The sequence below is a fragment of the Lissotriton vulgaris genome, unplaced genomic scaffold (genome assembly GCF_964263255.1).
Source record: "Lissotriton vulgaris unplaced genomic scaffold, aLisVul1.2 SCAFFOLD_1345, whole genome shotgun sequence".
In the NCBI taxonomy this organism is placed as follows: domain Eukaryota; kingdom Metazoa; phylum Chordata; class Amphibia; order Caudata; family Salamandridae; genus Lissotriton; species Lissotriton vulgaris.
Window position 1 is genome coordinate 115,219 of NW_028255641.1, and position 21,004 is coordinate 136,222.

The 21,004-nt window shown below is 48.3% G+C and overlaps 1 protein-coding gene across 1 annotated transcript in view; it reads left to right on the forward strand.

The window, feature by feature from the left end:
• Positions 1-21,004, forward strand: part of LOC147659044 (E3 ubiquitin-protein ligase TRIM39-like) — a 267,718-nt gene that overhangs the window by 74,305 nt on the left and 172,409 nt on the right. The window contains exon 6 of the mRNA XM_086952016.1: positions 564-676. Coding sequence (XP_086808142.1) covers positions 564-676 — 113 coding nt within the window. The remainder of the gene's footprint in view (positions 1-563; positions 677-21,004) is intronic.

Below are 21,004 nucleotides of genomic sequence, written 5' to 3' on the forward strand. Positions count from 1 at the left end.
AAAAACAATCTAAGGATGGAGCTGATGCCCATGCGCAGTATTGTCCAAGGGAGGAGTCACCTATATAGTGACTACAAAGACTTCTCCAAGAAGACAACAACCTGCAATCATCAGAGCCCAACACTACGTGGCGATCTAATGCATAGTGTACGAATCTGCAGCTCTACATGCCAAGAACAGATGCATACTGCTAAGTAGCATTTTCCTTATTCCCTATGAAACCGTTCCCTTTAAGAATTTCCTCATGTATTTATCTGCTGAGGTCCAGCCCTTGTCTGATCACTATAGCCAGATGTCTTCTAGTCCTTTTTTTTATTTCACAAAAGAAGTCTTATTTAGATACTTTACTTGTGAAGTTTTGCATCCATCTCGGTGTACATTTACTTTTTGTTCAGACCCAGGTATTCCAGTCCTCATTTTTCACAGAGAGAATCTCCCTGCCTGCTCACTACCTAATTACTGTATTCTACGTTCTCTCATATCTGACAGAATACAGGATTTCTCAAATACCCTTACCTGAACAGATGGGAATTTTATAGCATTTCCATTTGGATCTTTTCTAGGTATGAAAACACGAAAGCTCAGTATGCATCTTATAATACCTTTAAGGTGAAAGAAGAGAATACATATGTGGAGAAGGAAGTGGACCTGCAGATAAAGATAATTGAATCATTAGGTGAGAAACTACAAACTTCACCTAGTGTTACTATAAAAAAAGCAAAGTAAACTGTAAATGGCTGTATTTATCAGATCACCACTGAATTCATTTGGTATTGGGTATATTGATATGTGCTGTTTTTGAAGAAACATAAATCCCAATTGTAGGAAAGGAGGATCTGCTTTCATGGTTACCCCCACTTTGTCTGGTGTCAGTATGTTTTTGACTAGTCTTACTGAGATCCTACCAATCAGAACCCCAGTCGCTGTGCTTTCTCCCTAAATTGACCATGGTAAGTTCTTCTATACATCATAATTGGCTACTGGTGTACACTTCTAAGTCCATACAATATGGTACTGAGATACCCAGGGCATAGGTAAACCAGGAGTCTCACATGGGCTGCAGCACGTATTGTTCCAGCCATGGGAGCCCACTTAAACTATGACTACAGGCCTGCCATTGCAGCCTGCGCGATTTGGTGTTCGCACTTCTCACAACAGATATGTGTTCCTTTATATCTGGGGTCACTACACTTGAAAACTATGGCAGGCTCTTTAGTCCTTAGGGTAGGGTGATTGACCAGAAGTGTGAGGGTGCCCCTGCATGAGCAGGACACCCCTATAAACTCCAGAGTCGATTCTCCAGGCTTTGTAAGTGCAGTTAGCCTTTTTAATTCATAAAGTTGACATCCATCTTTACAAGATGTCTAACTATATAGTGGCTGCGCCGAATCCAGTCATGTTTGGTATTAAACATGTTTGAATCATACCCCAACACCGATAACCCCATGTACCGGGGGGGTTCCCTTGGGGTGTCCCCCTGTACTACCGATAACAGCATTTCAGGGTCTGACAGCAAGCTACTGCTGCTGCCAACCACACTCACGATTCTGCCTTCCTGCTGCTGAGCCAACCTCGAGCAGTGAAGGTAGAAAAATAGGTTTCCTGTCAATCAATCATAACTTTATTTCACTTTTAAAAGAATGCATAAAAGTACATAGGATTTCATTCAGTTGATACAACACTAAAAACAAATATTTAAAAAAGCATCTAATTTGTGTCCAGTAAATCATCCTTTCGTTAAAAATCTTTAAAATAATTTACAAATGCTTATATAATATTATACTTCTGAGGTAAATGACATACAGCAAGTTTTAATCACTTAAATATTATGTAGCAGCAGGGTATAAGTAAATTTATGAGACTAATAAGTGTACGCAAGAATTTGCAGATACATCCCCTGTGTGAGGCACTCCTTAAGTGTTCATCGAAATGATTACAAAGTTCAACGATGAAATGTAGATTTATTCATCAATTTTAAATCATTAGGTTGGTATATAAAATGATATTGTCATCATATCACTGTGGTAAGTTGACAGTACAGCATATACACATACTCCAATGCATTTCGGGCTGCACGCCCTTTGTCAAGGAGAACTAGAAAAAAGAAGGAACAAGCTCATATCAGGGAAGGGAAGGAGGTATGCGTAAGCGCTAGTGGCGAGTAATGGTGTTAAAAGTGCCGATCAATATGGTTCCGAGGTTAAGGAACTGGGAAGGTGACATGCGGGATCAAAAAAAAGGGTGGTGTGTGTACGGGAAGTGGGTCGAGTGAACACTATTAAACAATCGTGCCTCATCGGATTTAAAAGCCGTGGGTGCACTAGCTGAAAAAAAGTGATGATGCGGCGTGGGGGATCGGTGAACAGATAGTCGCGGTTCCCGGGGGGGAATCTGCATGCATTAACGGGACTTACTTCATGGCTAAAAGCCGCGTGGGTCTCTGCTACGACGGTCCGGGTGTGGAAGATCGATGTGTCCGATCGGCGTGAAAGTGTATAAATCAAGAAAGTGAAAGACGGACTAGGTGAAAGTGAGCGCAGGGGCCATCTTGGAATGGGTTGTGGAACTGCGATAAGGACTGGGTGAGGAAGTGAGGGTGGGGGCCATCTTTAAGTGGGTAAAAACCGAAGGGCTGGGATGTGCAGAGGTGAACAAAAGAAGTAAATTTATCTCACCGTTTGAATCCCATATGATTAAATCCATCTCTATTCAATATTGTCAAATCAAGATAACATTATATTGCAATCTTCCTAGTTTTTAGGGCAGCGTGTAAAAACTTCACCATCATACAGCATACAAATGGTGTTTCTAATTGCAGAAGAACTGAAAGTGCTATGGTATGATTAGTCAGAGTGAGCTTACACAGTAAACCTTTCCTCTCTTTCACATATAAGACTCAAAAAAACAAAAATGGGAGATTGTTTGTTTAAATAAGGCATTGCAAGGACATACGGTTTGATGGTTTAGTGAGTGTATTTTCCGGGAAGCCCAACATTAAGGGAATGTAATTTAATCTAAATCTTGTCAGTAAATAACGGTGCTGAGAATTCACAGCAATAGAAAATTTACCACGTAGCACAGGAAGTAGAGCCCGATAAGTAATTGAGCTTTTTGTTTTATTCCTTTCCCATCTTAAATGTTCACTTTTTGGTAGAAATGGCTCTTTCAGTCTTGATTTAGGATTGGTTTTGCAGCTGTTGGGATTTTCATACAGATCCTCCAGGCCCTTAGAGATAAGGGTCTGTCTGACCTAAGTTAACCAGGGGATAGTTGCAGCACGATCAATTTTCTTTATCTATTATGATATGCTGATTGATTTGGACCATATTTATTTTCCAAATTGATAGCCACAGCAGTAGTGGGCCATTTTGATCATATCACTAATGTAAGGCAATCCAAATTTCTGGAATTGATAGTAACCTTTTAGCAAACTTATCTTCAATAATTTGTAACTCTTCTATTTGTGTGGCTCCCCATATTACAGCCCCATATGTGGCTATAGAGATGGTTTTTGCGAAATAAACTGTAATCATTTCCTCAATTGGTTTACTGCCCACATTTTTAGCAAATTTGAATAAGGCACCTATACTTTTTCTCATGAGAATCGCCCTATTTGACACCATCTCAATACATTTTAATTTCGAATCAAATAGAATGCCTAAATAAGCAAATGTTTCCACAGGTTCTATGGTTTTGGCATCTATGTGGAGGTTCCTCACTCTTTTCTTATCCCCCACTGACTGTCAGTACGAATGTCTTTGTTTTTTTCACTTGTAATTCTAAAACTAGCATTAAGGCCATTAAGGCTGAATGTCATTACACAACTTTGTAGGGCCATCGGTGTTCTAGCCATCAATACTGGGTCATCTGCATATAGCAGAATTGGAAAGAGTGTAGAAGTGGAATGAGGGACGTCTTTACTCAGCCATAACCTTATTTAATTTATTTGTATACAGAGAAAAAAGAAATGAAGCAAGGACAAACCCCTGCCTTACTTCCTTCTCAAGGCTTACCATCACTACTGCCTGGGCATATAGTGGTCTAATAAATATTATCCCTGCGTCACCTACCATGCCCACTATAATTGACCCTAATTTGTCATGGGCCACGCAGTCAAAAGCCGCTGAAAGATCCATGAAGGCCACGTGGAGTTAGCTTCTGTTAGACGGAGACCCGGAGGGTCGGCCGAGTACAGGGGGAGAGGCCTCCGGTGAGGGCCCTCTCCGGTGATCGTACAGACAAGTAACTTCCCCCCCACAGATGGACACCACACCAAGATGAGTTCTGCACACTTTATATAGAAATCTGGAGGCAAGGTGATAAACGATACAGCGGGACCAGGATACGAGGATCCTGCCAATTCTAGTCTCTTTGGGGAAAAGGGGTAGCGGGACAGTTTTAGTACCGGTCCGGTACGGGAGCAGCAGGAGATGGAGCTCACAATCCTCGAGCTGGAGGGTTCGTAAGTATGGGCCGCGGCAGCGCCAGCAGGCTTCGACGATGGTTCACGAGGAGGAGCCGCGGCAGCGCCAGCAGGCTTCGAAGATGGTTCATGATGAGGAGCCGCGGCAGCGCCAGCAGGCTTCGAAGATGGTTCACGATGAGGAGCCGTGGCAGCGCCAGCAGGCTTCGAAGATGGTGGACGAGAAGGAGCCGCGGCAGCGGCAGCAGGCTTCGAAGATGGTTCACAAGAAGGAGCCGCGGCAGCGCCAGCAGGCCTCCAAGGATGAGTTTGTCTCGGTGTCTCTCGACTCCAGGATACAACTCCTTCCTGCTCTGGAGCTGCCCCAGTTATAGGGCTAGCGCCCTTTGATGTCCGGACCCTCGCACTTGGAGGTCGGGAGGTCCGGGATGAGGGAGTCCAGACACCCAGCAGGGGGGTGGAGCCGGCGCCCGGGGAGGCTGGGGGCGATCGACACCTGGCGGAGGGGAGCCATCGACACTCCTTGTCCCATTAACCTGCCAAGTGGTCTCTTCACCCCCTGGGTGGATGGTGGTGCCTCGATGTCGGGGCCTGGCCAGGCCCGGGGTAGGGGTCGATCCGAGGCCACGCGGCCTTGTCGTGTAGTGTCCAAAATGGCGGCGGGGGCAGTGGTCCTGGAAGGGGCCCGGGCCAGCCGATACCGGGGTGTTCAGGGGCTGGGGTTCCGTCGGGGACGGGCCGTGGGTTGCCCTGGTGGGTTGCCGGGATAGTTCTTGTCTAGGACACAGGAGGAGCAAGGGTCCGGGCCTCGCCATGCGGGGAGGGATCGGGCCTTCCACGAGGCCTGTCCAACAGCTTCCTTTGCTAGTGCATATTTAGATGCTATTAGGGTTAAATTCAGGCACTGATAAACTGTCCCCCTGCCCTTTCGGAAGCCATATTGGACCTCAGCTAAGATGTTTTTGTCCTCTGTCCATTCTTTCAATCGGATGAGCAAATGTCTGCCCATTAATTTTGCTGAGCTGTCTATTGGAGACATAGGGGGATAGTTAGCTGGGTTCGAACCATTTCCCTTCTTATTTACTGAAATGATCAGATTGTTTCCATGAGGGCAGGGGACCTGTTTTACTAATTGTCAGCAGGGGCGCCCACAGGATTTTATTAGCAAGATAAAGATCTACTGGGACCCCATCTGGTCCATCCGCCTTCATGGTGGAGGACTGGGAAAGAGCAAGTTCTATTTCTTTGATTCCAAAAGCCAGCGTGGTTGTTTCCCCTTGGTCTAGATTATCGACACCCGAACACTGCTTTCCCCTCCTTTGGAAGATTGTCTGAAAATAAGTTACCCAGGATTCTTCGTCTATTTAAGAGTCTAGTGATGGACCCACCTCATCCTGCAGGAAGGGGGAGTTTAAATGCTTTACTATCCCCAGTAATTAATGCTTGCATTCAATTCTCCAATGCCTTAAGCTCCTTCTTTCTTTTAAGTCTGCCTAGCTTGTATGCCGTCTTGCAGCCACTAATTAGATTTCTATTTCTTGGTTGGTCTTTATTGCTTTTTTTAAGATTAGCCGCCGCTATAGAGCAGTTCTTTTAAAACCACCTGTTTAAGGGGAATGTGTATTTGGGGTGGGAACAATTAAATAGTCACGTGCATTCCAGGATCTTTCCAAATGCTTCATTACCGGTTTTTAATTTGCTAAGGGGTCTAAATATAACACCACCTCTTTTTTATTGTTCAATACAATCTCATTGAGTAAGGTATTTATCTCGACTTAGTCCCATCGTAGAGTATACCCAATTGGTTTTGGGGCGTGTTTATCAATCTTTTTCTTATATGCTCCCCATGGGAATTTATAGGCCATTATTGCATGGTCACTAAGACCTGTCATCTTGACCTTTGTTTTTTTTAGATACCACTAAACTGGGTAATCATTTCCTTACCTGCCGTGAGGGGAACAGCTGCTACTTCTTGCCCCACCAGCGCGAGAGAGACGCCGTGAGAGGGAACGGCTGTCGCGCCCACGCCGCAACTTCGCCTACAGCCACCGGGGGGCCAAGAAACTACACCTCCCAGGTGCCCCGGCGACTGAGTTGCATCCCTGACGCCACCTCTGCGCCCGGAGGCGCCACAAAAGAGAGGAACGCCTCTCGCCCCGCGAGTCACGCGCGGGAGCGCCCGGGGCTAAGCCCGGGCAAAGGGCGGGCCTCTGTGGTCCTCAGAGGCCAGAGGAGGACGGGGCGGGCCACAGACCCTGGTCTAACTTTGTAAGGCTGAAAGACCTTCTCAATTCATGTGAGACTTTAACATTAAGTTTAATATTTGTCTTAAAGGTATGTTTTAATGAGTGGTTGTATGGCACATTTGCCGGTTTACTGTGTGAAACTATAACTTGCATCATAATACCCAGACTTACCAAGGACACGCCGGTCACTGGTTTGAATACTATGGATAATTTTCTGGTTAAAAAAAATTAATCAAATCAACAACGAGCGTAGGGCTTCTTTAGGACGCTGTAGCAATCTCCCTGCACCACCTGAAATTATGCCCACCCAGGTGGTAGTAGGGTCAGAGGGAAACACAGAAGCGAATCCTAACTCTGGCAATGAAGGGGCACATAGGCCTGTGGTTCAAGCTCAGGTACATGCTGAGGTGCACTCAGGTCCGCAAAATTCCTCCAGTGAAGAGTACGATTCGGCCCGTCAAACACGAAGACCTATAAGGAAGTGTAGGAAGAATCTGGCGAAACATGGTGGGAGGAATACAAAAAAAAGAGTGGACAACTGCAGTCCCAACACTAAAAATGCTGGTATTCCAGTCAGAAGTGTTAGCGATGGGGATGGAAATAGTGAGGGAGGGTTAGGTTTAAATTCTAACCACCTTGAGACCTTAATCAGCACATTATTAAGTAAGATGGAGGAGAAAATTAGAGGTAATGACGCCACTGCTAACAAGATTAGATGTACTAGCTTCAGAGGTAGAAAGGCTGGGAGGATTGGTGGAGACCCATCTGGCTCCTGTTAACGCTATAAAAGTAACCGTCCCAAACATTAACACTAGCACTACCTCCAATAAAGTTGCGAAGGGGAAGGCCGATAGGGCCGAGAGCGCACAGAAGCGAAGTGCCCCAGGCTTGTTAGAAACCAGGGTTGTTGAAAATCCACCTCTTGCAACCCAAGCAAGAAATCAAGTGCCAAAAACATTGTCTAACAGTTCAGTGCCAACTCGTAGGAAAAAACTTAGAAATGTTAATCTCCCGCCTGACTGTGTACCCTACGTGGTAGTACTAACAAATGTTCCATGTTTTGAAGAACACCATGCTTTGCCACGTGGGGAGTCTCAGGACTCACTGAAAAATAGAACAGTAGCCTGGCTCAACAAAAATTGTGGTTTTCCAACCCACTTTTATGACCAAATCATTTCAACAGAAAGGGTCAATTGGGTTGGCCCCTCTCGTAAATCATCATTAGGGGATTGTGTGGTAATTAATTTTAAACATCCACAACATGTTGCCACAGTGTTGAGGGCGTGGCTTGGACGGCGATGGCGATGGTCGCCTGAGAGCTCGGCTCCGAGACTGAGCCCGCATTTATCCTGAATTTCGAGGGTTATTGGGCTCCCCGACCCCCACAAATCGAAGATCGAGTTGTGGCCGACTTGGTGAGGCGTCTGAGAAAACCCGAACATCGACTGCTCTTGTCGAAAAGCGAAGTTGCGGAGGGAGCGGAGCGGAGCTAAAGATGGCGCCCGGGCAAGCTCGATAGATCTGCCGAGAAGCTCGGCCCGGAAGAGCCCGCCGGCTCTGCACGTGCCTTCTCTACATCTCCTTTTTCGGGGAGACGACAATCCATCCGACGACCTGGGAGTGTCCGGACACCGTAGACATCCCCGGAAGATCGATAATCGATTTTTCGGCGTTGAGTAGACCCTGGCGGCCGGAGGTCTTGGTTGGAAAAGCCGGGCCGCCCGAGACGGTCAGCTATACTCCACTGTGATCCTGTAATCATCGGACCCCGAGGAACTTTATGGCCGACTCTACAATATTGCCCTGTGGGAGACCCGGCTTTATTGGTGACGACAGACCTAGGCCTCACTCAATCAGACGGGTCCACGTCGACTGGCGGTACTCGCCCCCACTTCCCCCCTAGTGGCCTCCGGGGACTCGGCGGTGGCCCATCCCGAGAGACCGAGAGAACTCTGCGCCACTGCGCTGGGAACGACTGAAGGCCCGCGCCACCGCGGCCGATTGCCGGGAGATCAACAGCCGACGCCCATATTCGGCGGGTCGCCTGCCGAGCTTCATACTGCAGGGCACGTCCGCCATGGGGAAACCAAGAGGACCTAAAAGGACCACTCCGGCCGCCTCGGACACGGAGGCCCCGGATAAGGAGGATCGACATGACCCGGAGAGTTCTGGAGGCCCTCACCTACAACAGCAATTCGATAGGATCCTGGAGGCGATCGCAGACACACGATCGGCCCTACAACAAGACATCGCCCAAGTTGCGACGAGCCTGGGCCTCCTCAGAGCGGACCATTGTAAGCTCTCGGACAGAGTCAAAGAGGTGGAGAGCTCGGTGAAGGTCCTAGAGCCGGCACAAAAGACTCTGGCCGCTGCGATGAAGGACGCCCTGACCCGGATCGGTGACTTGGAGAGACGGGCGGAGGACGCTGAAGGGCGTAATAGGAGGAACAATATTCGTGTGGTAGGCCTACCGGAGAAAATTGAAAATGGCGACATGGTGGCCTATCTAGAATCTTGGCTCCGAACTGTAGTGGCACCGGAGGGTCTGTCCTCCTTCTATACCCTAGAGCGAGCACACAGGGTACCGGCCAGACCTCAACAGGGCCGCTCCCCGTGCCCGGTGTTGGCGCGATTATTGCATTTCCGAGACAGGGATCTTCTCCTCAATGCCGCCAGACACAATGGCCCATACCAGGTGGAGAACAGCCAAGTGAACATTTTCCCGGACTATACTTATGAGACCCAACGTAAGCGGACCTCCTTCCTAGCGGTCAAACGTGAACTGCGGAGCGAGCGTATACAGTACTCCCTGCTCTTTCCAGCGAGACTCCGCATCATCCTTGATGATACGACTAAATTTTTTGATACCCCGGAGGACGTTTGCACTTGGCTTGAACTGTACAGGGCTGGCAAAGATGGCTTCGGATCCTCCTTCCAGGTGACGTCGGAGACTGGACAGCAACGGCGATCCAAAAGACTTCGGAGCCGCTGTGGTAAACCGGGCAAGCCCTCGACGGTAGAGACTATGGCCGAGCGGCGAGGAGTGTTGGAAATGGTTTCCAACTTATCTGGCTCCCAGAGCGGTCCCATCGTCGAAGAATCGGAACCTGGCGGAGAGGGGGCCCATTCGGACACTGAGGACTCGGAGACTGATAGTGTGAATTTGCCTGTGGTTACTCCGGACTCGGCAGAGAGCATGCTGGATGGGCAGGGATGAACTCGGGTGAGCTGACTCCATTTGGGCGGGGGAATGTGGCGGGGGTGAAGAGGTTGTAAGAGTTGTTGCTGGACCCTGGATCACCGGTGGGATTAGGGGGCCTTGCTATACCTGATACTTATGATTTGGTGCTCGGTCTAGTCTCGGTAGCCTAAGACTCGGTGACCTGTTGCTGGCGCCCGACCTGCGCTCAGCCCTTAAGGCACACCTACGGTGGCTACCGTAGGATTAGTAGGGAATGGGGAATTTATTGAGGGTACAGTTTGGATGGGAACTGGATGGTGCCATTTGGATCCTATTCTGGGGTGGGTGGGAGGGGGTTTGTTTCAGGGGGAAGTTCTGTTATTTTTGGGGGGGGTGGCCGCCATTGGTGTTGAATCGACTATTGAACGATCCATGACTCAGCATTGCTGGGGGAACCTGGCTGTGTCAATTTGGGACAATGGCTGAGATCACTAATGTAAAATGCGTCACTTGGAATGTGCGGGGCCTTCACACTATGTCCAGACGGCACAAAATTCACGCTTATCTGGTCTCTCCAGTCCGACGGGTAGCTAAAGGCAGGAGGGATTGGCAGGCTCAATGGGGGCTGACAGACATTTGGCCAGCGCAGCACCCCTATGCTAGAGATTATTCATACTTTTCTGGTATGCACGAATTACATGTAAGACTGGATGGGTTTCTGGGGTCGACGGAACTGGTGTCCGCGACTATGCGATCTGAATATTTGGCTAGGACCATCTCTGATCACAACCCCCTGTTAGTGGATTTCAGATGGTTTCCGGGGGTCCCCAGCGTACCCACTTGGAAACTGCGCCCCGAGATATTGGAGGATATAGTCTTCAAGGCAGACTTGGAGGATAAAATTACTGACTATTTTGCGACCAATGGGGGCACTGCTGGGTCGAGGGCCTCCGAGTGGGATGCTTTTAAGGTGGTAGTCAGGGGATATTGTATATCCAAAAAAGTGGGAATGCGATGTGTCATCCTCGATGACCTGGCCAACGCGGACCGGAAGCTCCGCGAGATGGAGCTTCGCCGCCCCGGCCATCCAGAACTTCAGGAACGTACCGCTGCAGCGAGAGAGGCGGTGGCGGCGGAGGTCGAACGATTGCGATGTTTTGATTATAAGACCTATGTCACCAGATCGCTCACAGAAGGGGACAAGTCGGGTGCACTCTTAGCCTGGTTGGCCAACCCCATGCGACGGACCTCCCCGACGGTGTCCATGCGCACCGCGGAGGGAATTGAGGTGCATACCCAACCAGAGATACTCAATTGCTATTTGCGATACTATGAAAGGCTGTACCGTAGTAGACTGGCCCGTGATCCTGCCCTGATCGACGACTATCTCCAATCCTTGGGGATTCCCGCACTGGAACCTGATATAGCGAAGGCCTTGGGTACAGACATAGAAATTGGGGATATCCGTAGCGCCATAAAAGGGATGGCGAGAAACAAGACCCCGGGCCTCGATGGGCTCCCGGTGGAATTCTATTCCACCTACGTGGATCTCTTGGCTCCCCGGCTATTAGTGGTCTACAGGGAAGCGAAACGCCTGGGACGCCTCCCCGGCTCGATGTGTGAGGCCTTGGTAGTCCCTCTCCTCAAACCTGGGAGGGAGTCCGATGACCCGGCGTCCTATCGACCGTTATCAATGCTAACGGTCGATTATAAGATTCTGAGCAGCATATTGGCGTTGAGACTGTTGGGGCACATGCTTTCCTTGGTACATGAGGATCAGGCAGGATTTATCCCTAAACGCAATACAACCATGAATATTCGTCGCTTATTCCGGTTACTGGAGGAACCACACACGGAGGCCCTGTGCCCCTTGGTCCTTTCGATTGACCTGGAAAAGGCCTTTGACAGCCTGGAATGGGAATATTTGCGTAGAGTACTACTGCGGTTCGGTCTGGGGGAGGGATTTGTCAGATGGACCATGGTACTTTATGCCTCGGCGGCTGCCAGGGTGAGAGCGGGCCCGCTGATCTCCCAACAATACCCAGTGGAACGAGGCACGAGACAAGGATGCACGTTATCCCCTCTGCTTTTCGCGCTCGCGGTGGAACCACTAGCGTTATCGGTCCGGACTGGCGCCTACTTCGGCAGACTACGGACTTTATCAGGACAACAATACATCTCTCTTTATGCAGATGACCTGCTGCTCTTCCTTGAGAACTCGAGCAATGCTCTGGTTGGGGCTGAGGAGGCTCTCACGACATTCGGAGAGATCTCGGGCCTTAAGGTGAACTGGGCCAAGACTTGCCTATTCCCGGTTCGAAAGGGGGAGCCCAGACCCGACACCGCTAGAGAGATTAGATGGGAACCTAGCTGCCTCAAATACCTGGTGGTATATGTGTACCATGACCGTGCCGATCTTCTGGACGGCAATATAGCCCGTTGTATTTGAGCGCTACGAGGCAGCATGGACTGCTGGGCCACTTTGCCGCTTACGGTGGCTGGGCGTATAGCACTGCTGAAAATGGTGGCATTACCCCGGCTGATATATTATTTTCGAGCGCTTCCCGATTTGGGTTCCGCCGGCCGCCTTCCGGCTCTTGAGGTCCATGTTGGTGGGGTTCCTCTGGGGGGTCTGGCCGCCGAAGGGTGGCGCTCAAGACCCTGATGAGACCAAAATCGGAGGGCGGCCTAGCGGTGCCGGATTTCGAGAAATACTATTTAGCGGCTCAATTGCAAACCTTCACCCAGGAGATAGCGAGAGAGTTCCGAGGCCCGGAGGATGGGAGAGGCAGGGGAATGCCCAGACACGTTATCTCTTACATTGCATTACGCCAGCGCCTAGCTCTGAAAGACCTTACGCTCGAGGAACGGACTATACGGTTGTGCTGGAATCGTGCCCACGCCCGGGGGGAGCTGAAACTCCTGTATGCTCCGGAGATTCCATTGGGGATGATAACTGCCTTGCCGCACGGTGGAGACTGGTCGCGCTTAAGGCACTGGGAAGATGCAGGGTTGCAATTAGTGGGAGACCTCTATGAAGATGGGGTGTTACTGCCCTTCCAGGAGATCCTGGACCGCTTTGACGTTCCCCGAGGTGACTTCCTCCTTCACGCAGCTGTTATTAGAGCAATTCAGACGCACTGGAAGAGGGGTATGGAGGAACCACCAACATCACCGGTGTGTCAATATGTTATGATGTCCTCGGGGACGGTCAAGGCGGTCACGTGCTTGTATAATAGATTAATTAATGAGGGTCTGCCCCCGCTCGACGTACTACGGAACCGGTGGGAAGCCGACATAGGGAAAGATATACCGGAAACGACGTGGGCACAATTGATGCGTCGGGCCTGGAAAGGCACGCGCCACGCCCGGTTTCAATTGGTTCACTTTTATGTTCTTCACAGGGCCTACATGACTCCGGCGAAAATCCAACAATACTTTGCCGCAGACACGGCGGCTTGCCCCAGATGTCGAGCACCCGCGGCGGACCTCATACATATGCTATGGTCCTGCCCGGCGCTGTCCTCCTACTGGCTCCTGATAGAGGACACCATCAATGGGGTCACTGGGAGAGCCTTGACTTTTGACGCGGCGGTGGGGATCCTACATTGGTTCCCTCATACCCCTAAAAACAAAACCTCTAGTAAATTTATTGACTTAGGGCTCATTCTTGCAAAGAGAGAGATAACAAGGCATTGGAAGGCACGAGTTGGTCCAACAGGCGCTAAATGGCAGAATGAACTTCTGAAGTGGGCCACGGGGGAGAGCACCCTACGATACCAGCTGGCCAGGCGACCGCAGAATGAGAGGGCGCTGGAGGTTGCATTGGAAAGGGAAACTTTAGTGCAGGCCTTGCGAGATTACAGCGCTTCCAGCGATTCCGAGAGTGATGACGCAGCACAACTTGAGTCCCGTTGGGTGCCCATAACACTGATCTCTACGCAGTTGATTAAGGTCTCTTTCCACAAGCTCTTCTTACACACACACACACACACCACACTGATGGCGGGGCTGGGCGGGGGGGTGGGGATAGTTAGGGGTAGAGGGGAGCATATATCGCTTTCATTTTATTTCACTATTATCCTGAGTCCTTCCACATTAAGTGGTTAATCCCCTCTCCTCTGGGGGTCGTTGGGCTGAGTGGGGGTTGGGGGGGTTTTCTTTTAGGATGATCTAGAAAAGCAGACGAAGATCGCTCATTTATCTGGATCAACCCCAGCAATATGCCGGATCCCCATATGCGACCTTATCGCTGACGCCGCCCGACCCTTGGGTTGTGGGCTGAATGGCTGTGTATAGAAGGTGTTTCCTCACGAGGGGATCTGTTGTTTTTCTTCTCCATTGAAGTTGTGTCGCTGATCTATCATGTAACTTTGGCTAATTCCTGCAATAAAAATATATTTAAAAAAAAAAAAAACATGTTGCCACAGTGTTATTGCGTGCATCTGCACTAGTGTATAGCCCAAACAGTGTTTGTGTGCGCCCATTAGGGTATTTCTATGCGCCTGGGCCAAGTACACCAAGAGAACGTCGGGGCTTCAGGCTAATGACCCAAACTCGTTCTCCCACATCGGCAGGACCATATACGTGTAACACTGCTAGCCAAGGGGGGGAATGGATGGCAGATACCGGCCCAAAATAACAATGGCATTAATCATGGTTGGAGAGGGAGTAACATGGCCACACAGAACAGATTTGAAGTATTCTCAGGCCTGGATGCATGCGACTGACTAATGGAGCAGGAGGATCAAAGTATTGCACATGTTCCAGCAGACCAGCCTATAGAGGCAAGTCAGTCTGCTACCCAAAAAAATGTTATTAGCTGGAATGTTGCTGGGCTGGCCACTAAACTACAAGATGAGAACTGGATTAAGTATATTAAATGTTTTCAGATCATAGGTTTACAAGAGACTTGGTCAGTAAAGTGTGACCTTTTTATTGAAGGATACAAGGCTTTCTATGTACCTGCAACTGCGATAGTTAGGGGTAGACCAAAAGAGGGGCTTGTCACGTTTATCTCTGTAGCTATGTCATGCAGTGTACAAAGAAGGGCCTCTAGCAATTATGGTATTTTAGGCTTGGTTTTAGCTAGAGATAACTGCATGGCTGGTATGATTAATTTTTATAATGCGACTAATACGTGCACGGCAATGAATAACCTAAAAATGTTAAATGACTATGTTAACTCAACAATGAAGGATAGCTCACATAATTTAATGATTAAGGGTGATTTCAATGTTCATCCCTGTGGGGACCCTCTAATGAAAAATCTTCAGGAAATTCATTGTGATAGACTTGAGGGTCTCCACTTAGAACATACACTGGAGGGGGACCTTTTTAATGATCTTTTAAATGACCATGACCTCACTCTAACATTGGCATAGTGTGACCCCAGGAAACTCTTTGATATCCCAACTTTTAAAGAGCACGGGAAAGGGACATTTATATATTACTTACCTTCCCTATGCAGAATTTTGTGGATTGCTTTGCGATTGAAAATAATGAATTCAGTGATCACAATCCTCTAACTATCCATCTTAGAGGTCCTTGGGTGGTTAATACAAGTTGCAGTCAGACCGTGGGCAGTGTAAGGGCAACGGATGGAAGACGCCGATTAAAATGGGCCATGTGTTCACCGGATCTGATATATAAAAATATTAGACACCTGTAGTGAAGAGATAAGTAATTGCACTCAGGTTGATTCAGATCCTTTACATATCTTGTCTGCTTTTCAAAACTTAACAGACAAAGTTTCCACTCTAATGACAGACCGAGTAAAGAAGTCTATGAATAATGGTCCGCGTTGGTTCAACCAAGAATGCTCTAAAGCAGCACGTAACCTAAGATCTGCTTTGGCAACAAACCCCTGTAATAAAGATTTGTTCAAATGCTGTCGCAGAGAATATAAATCAGCCACTGCCAATCGCAAAGAATCTTTGAGGAATGAGGCGTGGGATGAGATCTTGGATCCACAAATTCTGAAAAATCGTGCACGGTTTTGGGCTGTAATCAAAAAACCCTTTCTGGTGCAAGACCCAGGAGAGGGACTTGAATGCGTTATAACTGAGGGGGAGTGGGTAGCACACTTCAAGCGACTGTATGGGGGCACGTCAGACAATACTGTGAATACAGTCTCCTATAATGGGGTAGCTCCATTCAGAGTAAGGAGAGGTAATGGTAGGGATAGAGGGGCTGACAGCTGGTAAAGCGCCAGGTCCAGATGGGCTACCCCCTGACCTTTTTAAATCTGACCCAAATTTTTGGGCACCGATTGTCGAGGCTGTTATTTATGCAGCCGCCATGATAAGGTGCCCACTTTCATGGGGGGCCTCCACCATAGTCCTGATTTTTAAAAAGGGGGATAGGGATAGTCCACTCTGTTATAGGCCCATCTCCCTAATAAATTCTATGGCTAAAATAGTGGGTAGAATCGTACTGCAGAGACTGTCGGATTGGGTAATGGACAACAATATCATGTCTATCTCACAATACGGCTTCTGTAGTGGTCGGTCTACCATAACTCAGTGTATAAATCTATACTCCATACTGAGCAAATACAGCATTGCCCAAAAAGGTACTGTCCACTTGGCCTTCATGAAACTTTCCTCACGCTTTGACTGTGTGAACAGGGGAAGGGTGTGGAGGTCCATGAGGGAGAAGGGTGTAGATAGTGGGATTGTAAATTTTCTTGTTGATCTACACAGCAACACAAGCACAAATGTTAGGTACTCGCAAGAACTGTGTGTAACGGAGAATTTTAGAACTGGAAAGGGAGTGCGTCAAGGCTGTATATTAGCCCCCTTCCTTTTTAATTTTTACATAAACGAGCTAGATAGCGTCCTGCAGGATGTAAAAGCTGACTGTCCTCGGGTGGGGAGAAGGAGTATCCCCGTCCTTTTATACGCAGATGACGCTGTTCTAATATCTAGAACTGAAAAAGTCCTCCAATCGCTACTTAATGCTTTTAAACAGTTTATGGAAGAAAGAGATCTGCTGGTTAATAACTCTAAATCCTTCATCATGCAAGTTGGTAGTCACCCAAAAAGACACTATACATTCAAATTAGATAATGTAGTAATTCCATTCTCTGACACATTTTCTTACCTAGGAGTTCTTTTTGACTCCAAACTGTCTTGGGGCCCTCAACTTGCAAAGAAAAGATGTGATGTGGTTAGGGTTAATGCCTCTATTTTTAATTTTGCTTCAAAACGAGGTAAAAAACCAACCCTTGCAATGACAAAATTATATGTTTCAAAATCAGTAGCAACTGCAGTCTATGGCAGTGAACTCTGGGGCTATCTGGCATGTGAACAATTACAGATTGCTGAAAAGACATTTCTCAAACGCCTTCTGTGTGTCCCAGCCGCCACTTCCAACTTTGCTGTACATGAGGAGCTAGGAGTAGAGTATTTGAGCGATACTCTCTCCTTTCGCCCATTGACATGCTGGTTGAAACTATGGCTGAGCCAAGATATCCCACTGACACACTTAATTGTAAATGATTTTGCCCCAGTATTGGAACTTTCATAGATTCCAATGCTTTGTATCATTCCCCGTCGTCGGAATGGGAGCCTCGGTAAATAGAAAATACCATAGTAGTAAGCACAAAGTGAAAAAATAGGCCTAGGCCTCATCTCATTTTGTAGCTTATCCACCTCTTTTTGTAAAAGAGACCAAACTTTTGCAGTAGCCAATCAGAGCAGCCTCACCCCATAGAACCTTCCTGAGAGAAGCTCAGAGCCTCAGATTTTCTACCGCACGTTGTGCAAGGGAGTCTCCATTGAGCTCTGCTCAGTTTCTTCAATTTCTAACTACTTTTTTCTACAACTTGGATTTCTTTCAGTCATGTCTGACAAGGAGAAAAAAGCCCTTTTTAGAGCCTGTGCTACCTGCTCCAAGAAGAGGTTGTTTGTCGATGACAAACATATGGACTGTATATACTGTCTGTATCCGGACCATAAACCTACAAGCTGCCAGATTTGCAGGACCTTCTCAGCGAAGACCTTGAGGGACAGGGAAGGACGTCTCCTCACATGGCTTCAGAAGATGAAGGACCGTAAAGACATTGTGTCTTCAGACAGTGAGGGCTCCTCGTCGATGGTGTCATCTAAGAAGTCTCAGAAGAGGGGTAGGTCTCTTCCTTCTACTTCAGGCGAGTCCCTTCACAAGGCCTTACCAGGGACCTCTGATAGGTCTGACAGGCCTGCTTCCCTAAAATCTCCTCACCACGGTGAAAAGGAGAGGCAGGGTAAGCCTGAGGAGTCACAACCCTCAAAGAAGGTGAAAAAAGCTACAACTATCTCTTCACCTCCCTCTGAGAAGGATAGAGGGGTGAAGAAGCCTTCGACTTCAGTACAGGAGGTCATTTCGGACAAGAAACAGAGGTCGTCGACGGTTAAAAACACAGGTACGTCGACGACAGCTGTAAAGAAAGATATCTCTGTGAAAGTTGCCTCGTCGACGGGCTCGTCGACGACGGCTGCGTCGACGACGCCTGCACCGTCGACGGTTTTCAAGGCACCTGATACCTGTTCGTCGCCGACGAAGATTACCATCTCCACGTCGACGACGATGACAGCAAAGTTGGCTTCGACGGCGATGACGAGGACGACGACGACTGTGTCGACGACTCCTGTTTCCATGCTGCTGACGACGAGCTCGTCGACGATCCCGTCGACGCTCCTTCCATCGTCGACTATGAGTTTCTGCTCGTCGACGACGCAATCCTCGACGACGAGAGCAGTATCTTCGTCGACGCTTCCGTCATCGACGCAATCCCATAAAGAGTTACTATCGACGACGACGACCTTGTCGACGACGTCGTCGGCGCCGGAATCATCTGAAAAACTTGTTTTTTCGCGCAGAAGGAAGTTGATAACGCCAGAGATGACGTCTCCGCGACAGGTTCAGCAACTTCCACCTAATCTTCTGTTGGATGACGACTCTGATGATGAGTTTTAGTGAGTTTGGACAAGCTTATAGCCCATCTGACCTACAGGTTAGGTTCAGGATGTTAGTTCTGAGGAAGGAGAGATGGAACACCCAACACTATGTTCCTGATCATTACTATGAGGAGGAGCACACTACTACCAAGCAAATGCCTTTGCAGAAGCCTTCACGTCAGGTGCAAGAAGGGATGGTGGCGATGCCATCCAGTTTGATAACGGATCTACAACTTATGTTGCAGGACTACCGGAAGCGTTTCCCTACTCCTCAAGAAACTCAACGAGTGCGTCCTCCTACACCTCCGCCTCAATCGTTGCCGCCTGTGGCAGAATACTCTTTGCCTCCAAAAGAGCGTACCACTGCGCCTGAAGAGCGCCCACAGGAAGTGGTGCCGGTACATGATACAGAGGATGATACTGCTTCTTCTGATGCGGACCAACAAGTGGATCCTGATCAAGATCAACAAGTGGATTGGAATCCTAATGACCCTCGGGATCCAGAAGTCGCTGATCCAGATGCCTCTACCTCGCCTCCAGCGGACGTTGGAGGTTTTCACAACCTGATGGAACGGGCTGCCAAAAGATTTGGTCTCCCAGTGACCACGGTTCAATCCGAATGTTTCTTGTATGATTTTAAGGAACCTTTCAGGAAATCGATACGGTCCATACCGATCATTGAGCATGTCTAGTCTGAAGGCTATGCATAACCCGGCCACAGTCCTCCCGGTGCTACCAAGACTAGAGAAAAAGTACAAAGCACCAGATGGCAGTCCGGCGTGTCTGCTTGGTCAACCAAAACCGGACTCGGTTATTTCTCAGGCTGCCCAGAGCAAATCTAAAAATCCATCCACACCACTAACTACACCTCCAGATAAGGAGGGCAGGCGCCTGGACAATGTGGGTAAAAGATTCTCAGCAAGGGCCAGTCTTCTTGTTAGGGCAGCCAATGCTTTAGCAATTCCGGGCCGTTACGATCGCCAAATGTGGTGCGACCTTGCTCCATTTGTGGAGGAATTGCAGGATTCCTCTAAAGAAGAAGTGAAGAAGATTTGCTGGAGGGGGAGCGGGCCTCTTCGGAGGTCATTGATGTTGCTATGGATATAGCAACCACAGCATAACGAGCACTAGCCGGTTTGGCTGTTCTGCGACGCCAAGGATGGTTAAAGGCCACATGGTTCAGACAGGAAGTGCAAAATAAAATCTTGGATCTGCCATACGACGGAGAAATGCTGTTTGGCAAACACGTTGATGACGCCCTGCAGGGCATAAAGAAGGACACCGATACAGCCAAGTCCTTAGGAACATTGCAATATCGCAAGGTATGCTTCAGAGGAGCAAGAGGTAGAGGATTCTCCACTTATAGAGGAGGCAATCAGAATCGCTACTCTTCCGGCTCACAATCTAGCCAGACATATAAACCTCAGTACACTTAGAGGGGTTCTTTCTCTCGCCAACAGCCTAGAGCAGTGGTTCCCAAAGTTTTGGTTCCTGAGGACCCCATTGAGTCAGCACTGGAAGCCGGGGACCCTCTAGCAATCTGTATAATTTAAATTTTAAACAGTAATCCGAAAGAAAAAAATAAACACAGGTGTGAACACAAAACATATAGTCGAATTACTAAGGATTTTAGTATTTTATATTGAAAGAATCTGCAAAACACAAAAAACTTTATTGGGAACGTTGGTGCTGCATCTCCATGACTAACTTTTAAATGGTTGGTTTTATTTCACACTGCAAGGCTCCTGCTCCTGCCTGGGCCAGTCTGGAAACCCAAAGCAGCCCTGGCAAACGTTTTCAGACCAGTCCCCACAGGGTGCACACCAAGTGCAGTGAGTGAGTCGAACCACTACAAAGGGGACTTTGGGAGGTTCTCCCCCCAAGACAATTTAGGAAACAATAGTGCATTCTACAACACACTTATCATTATATATTGAATTGTATTAGCTTTAAAAGAATAGTAAATGATGACTTTACTATGCACCAGGATACGATAATCTTTGTTCGGGTTCTCCAGTGATTCCCTTTTTATCACACTCCAACAGTGCCTCTCGTCTCTTCATAGTCCCTCTGTCACATGCATTTCATTTGTTTTATAGCATCTCTCATACAATTGTAGGATGTCAGAGCACTTTACAACACACACACATATATGGCAGATTTACAAGACCTTTGCGCAACCGGTGCGTCACAAAAGGTGACGCTCCGGCTG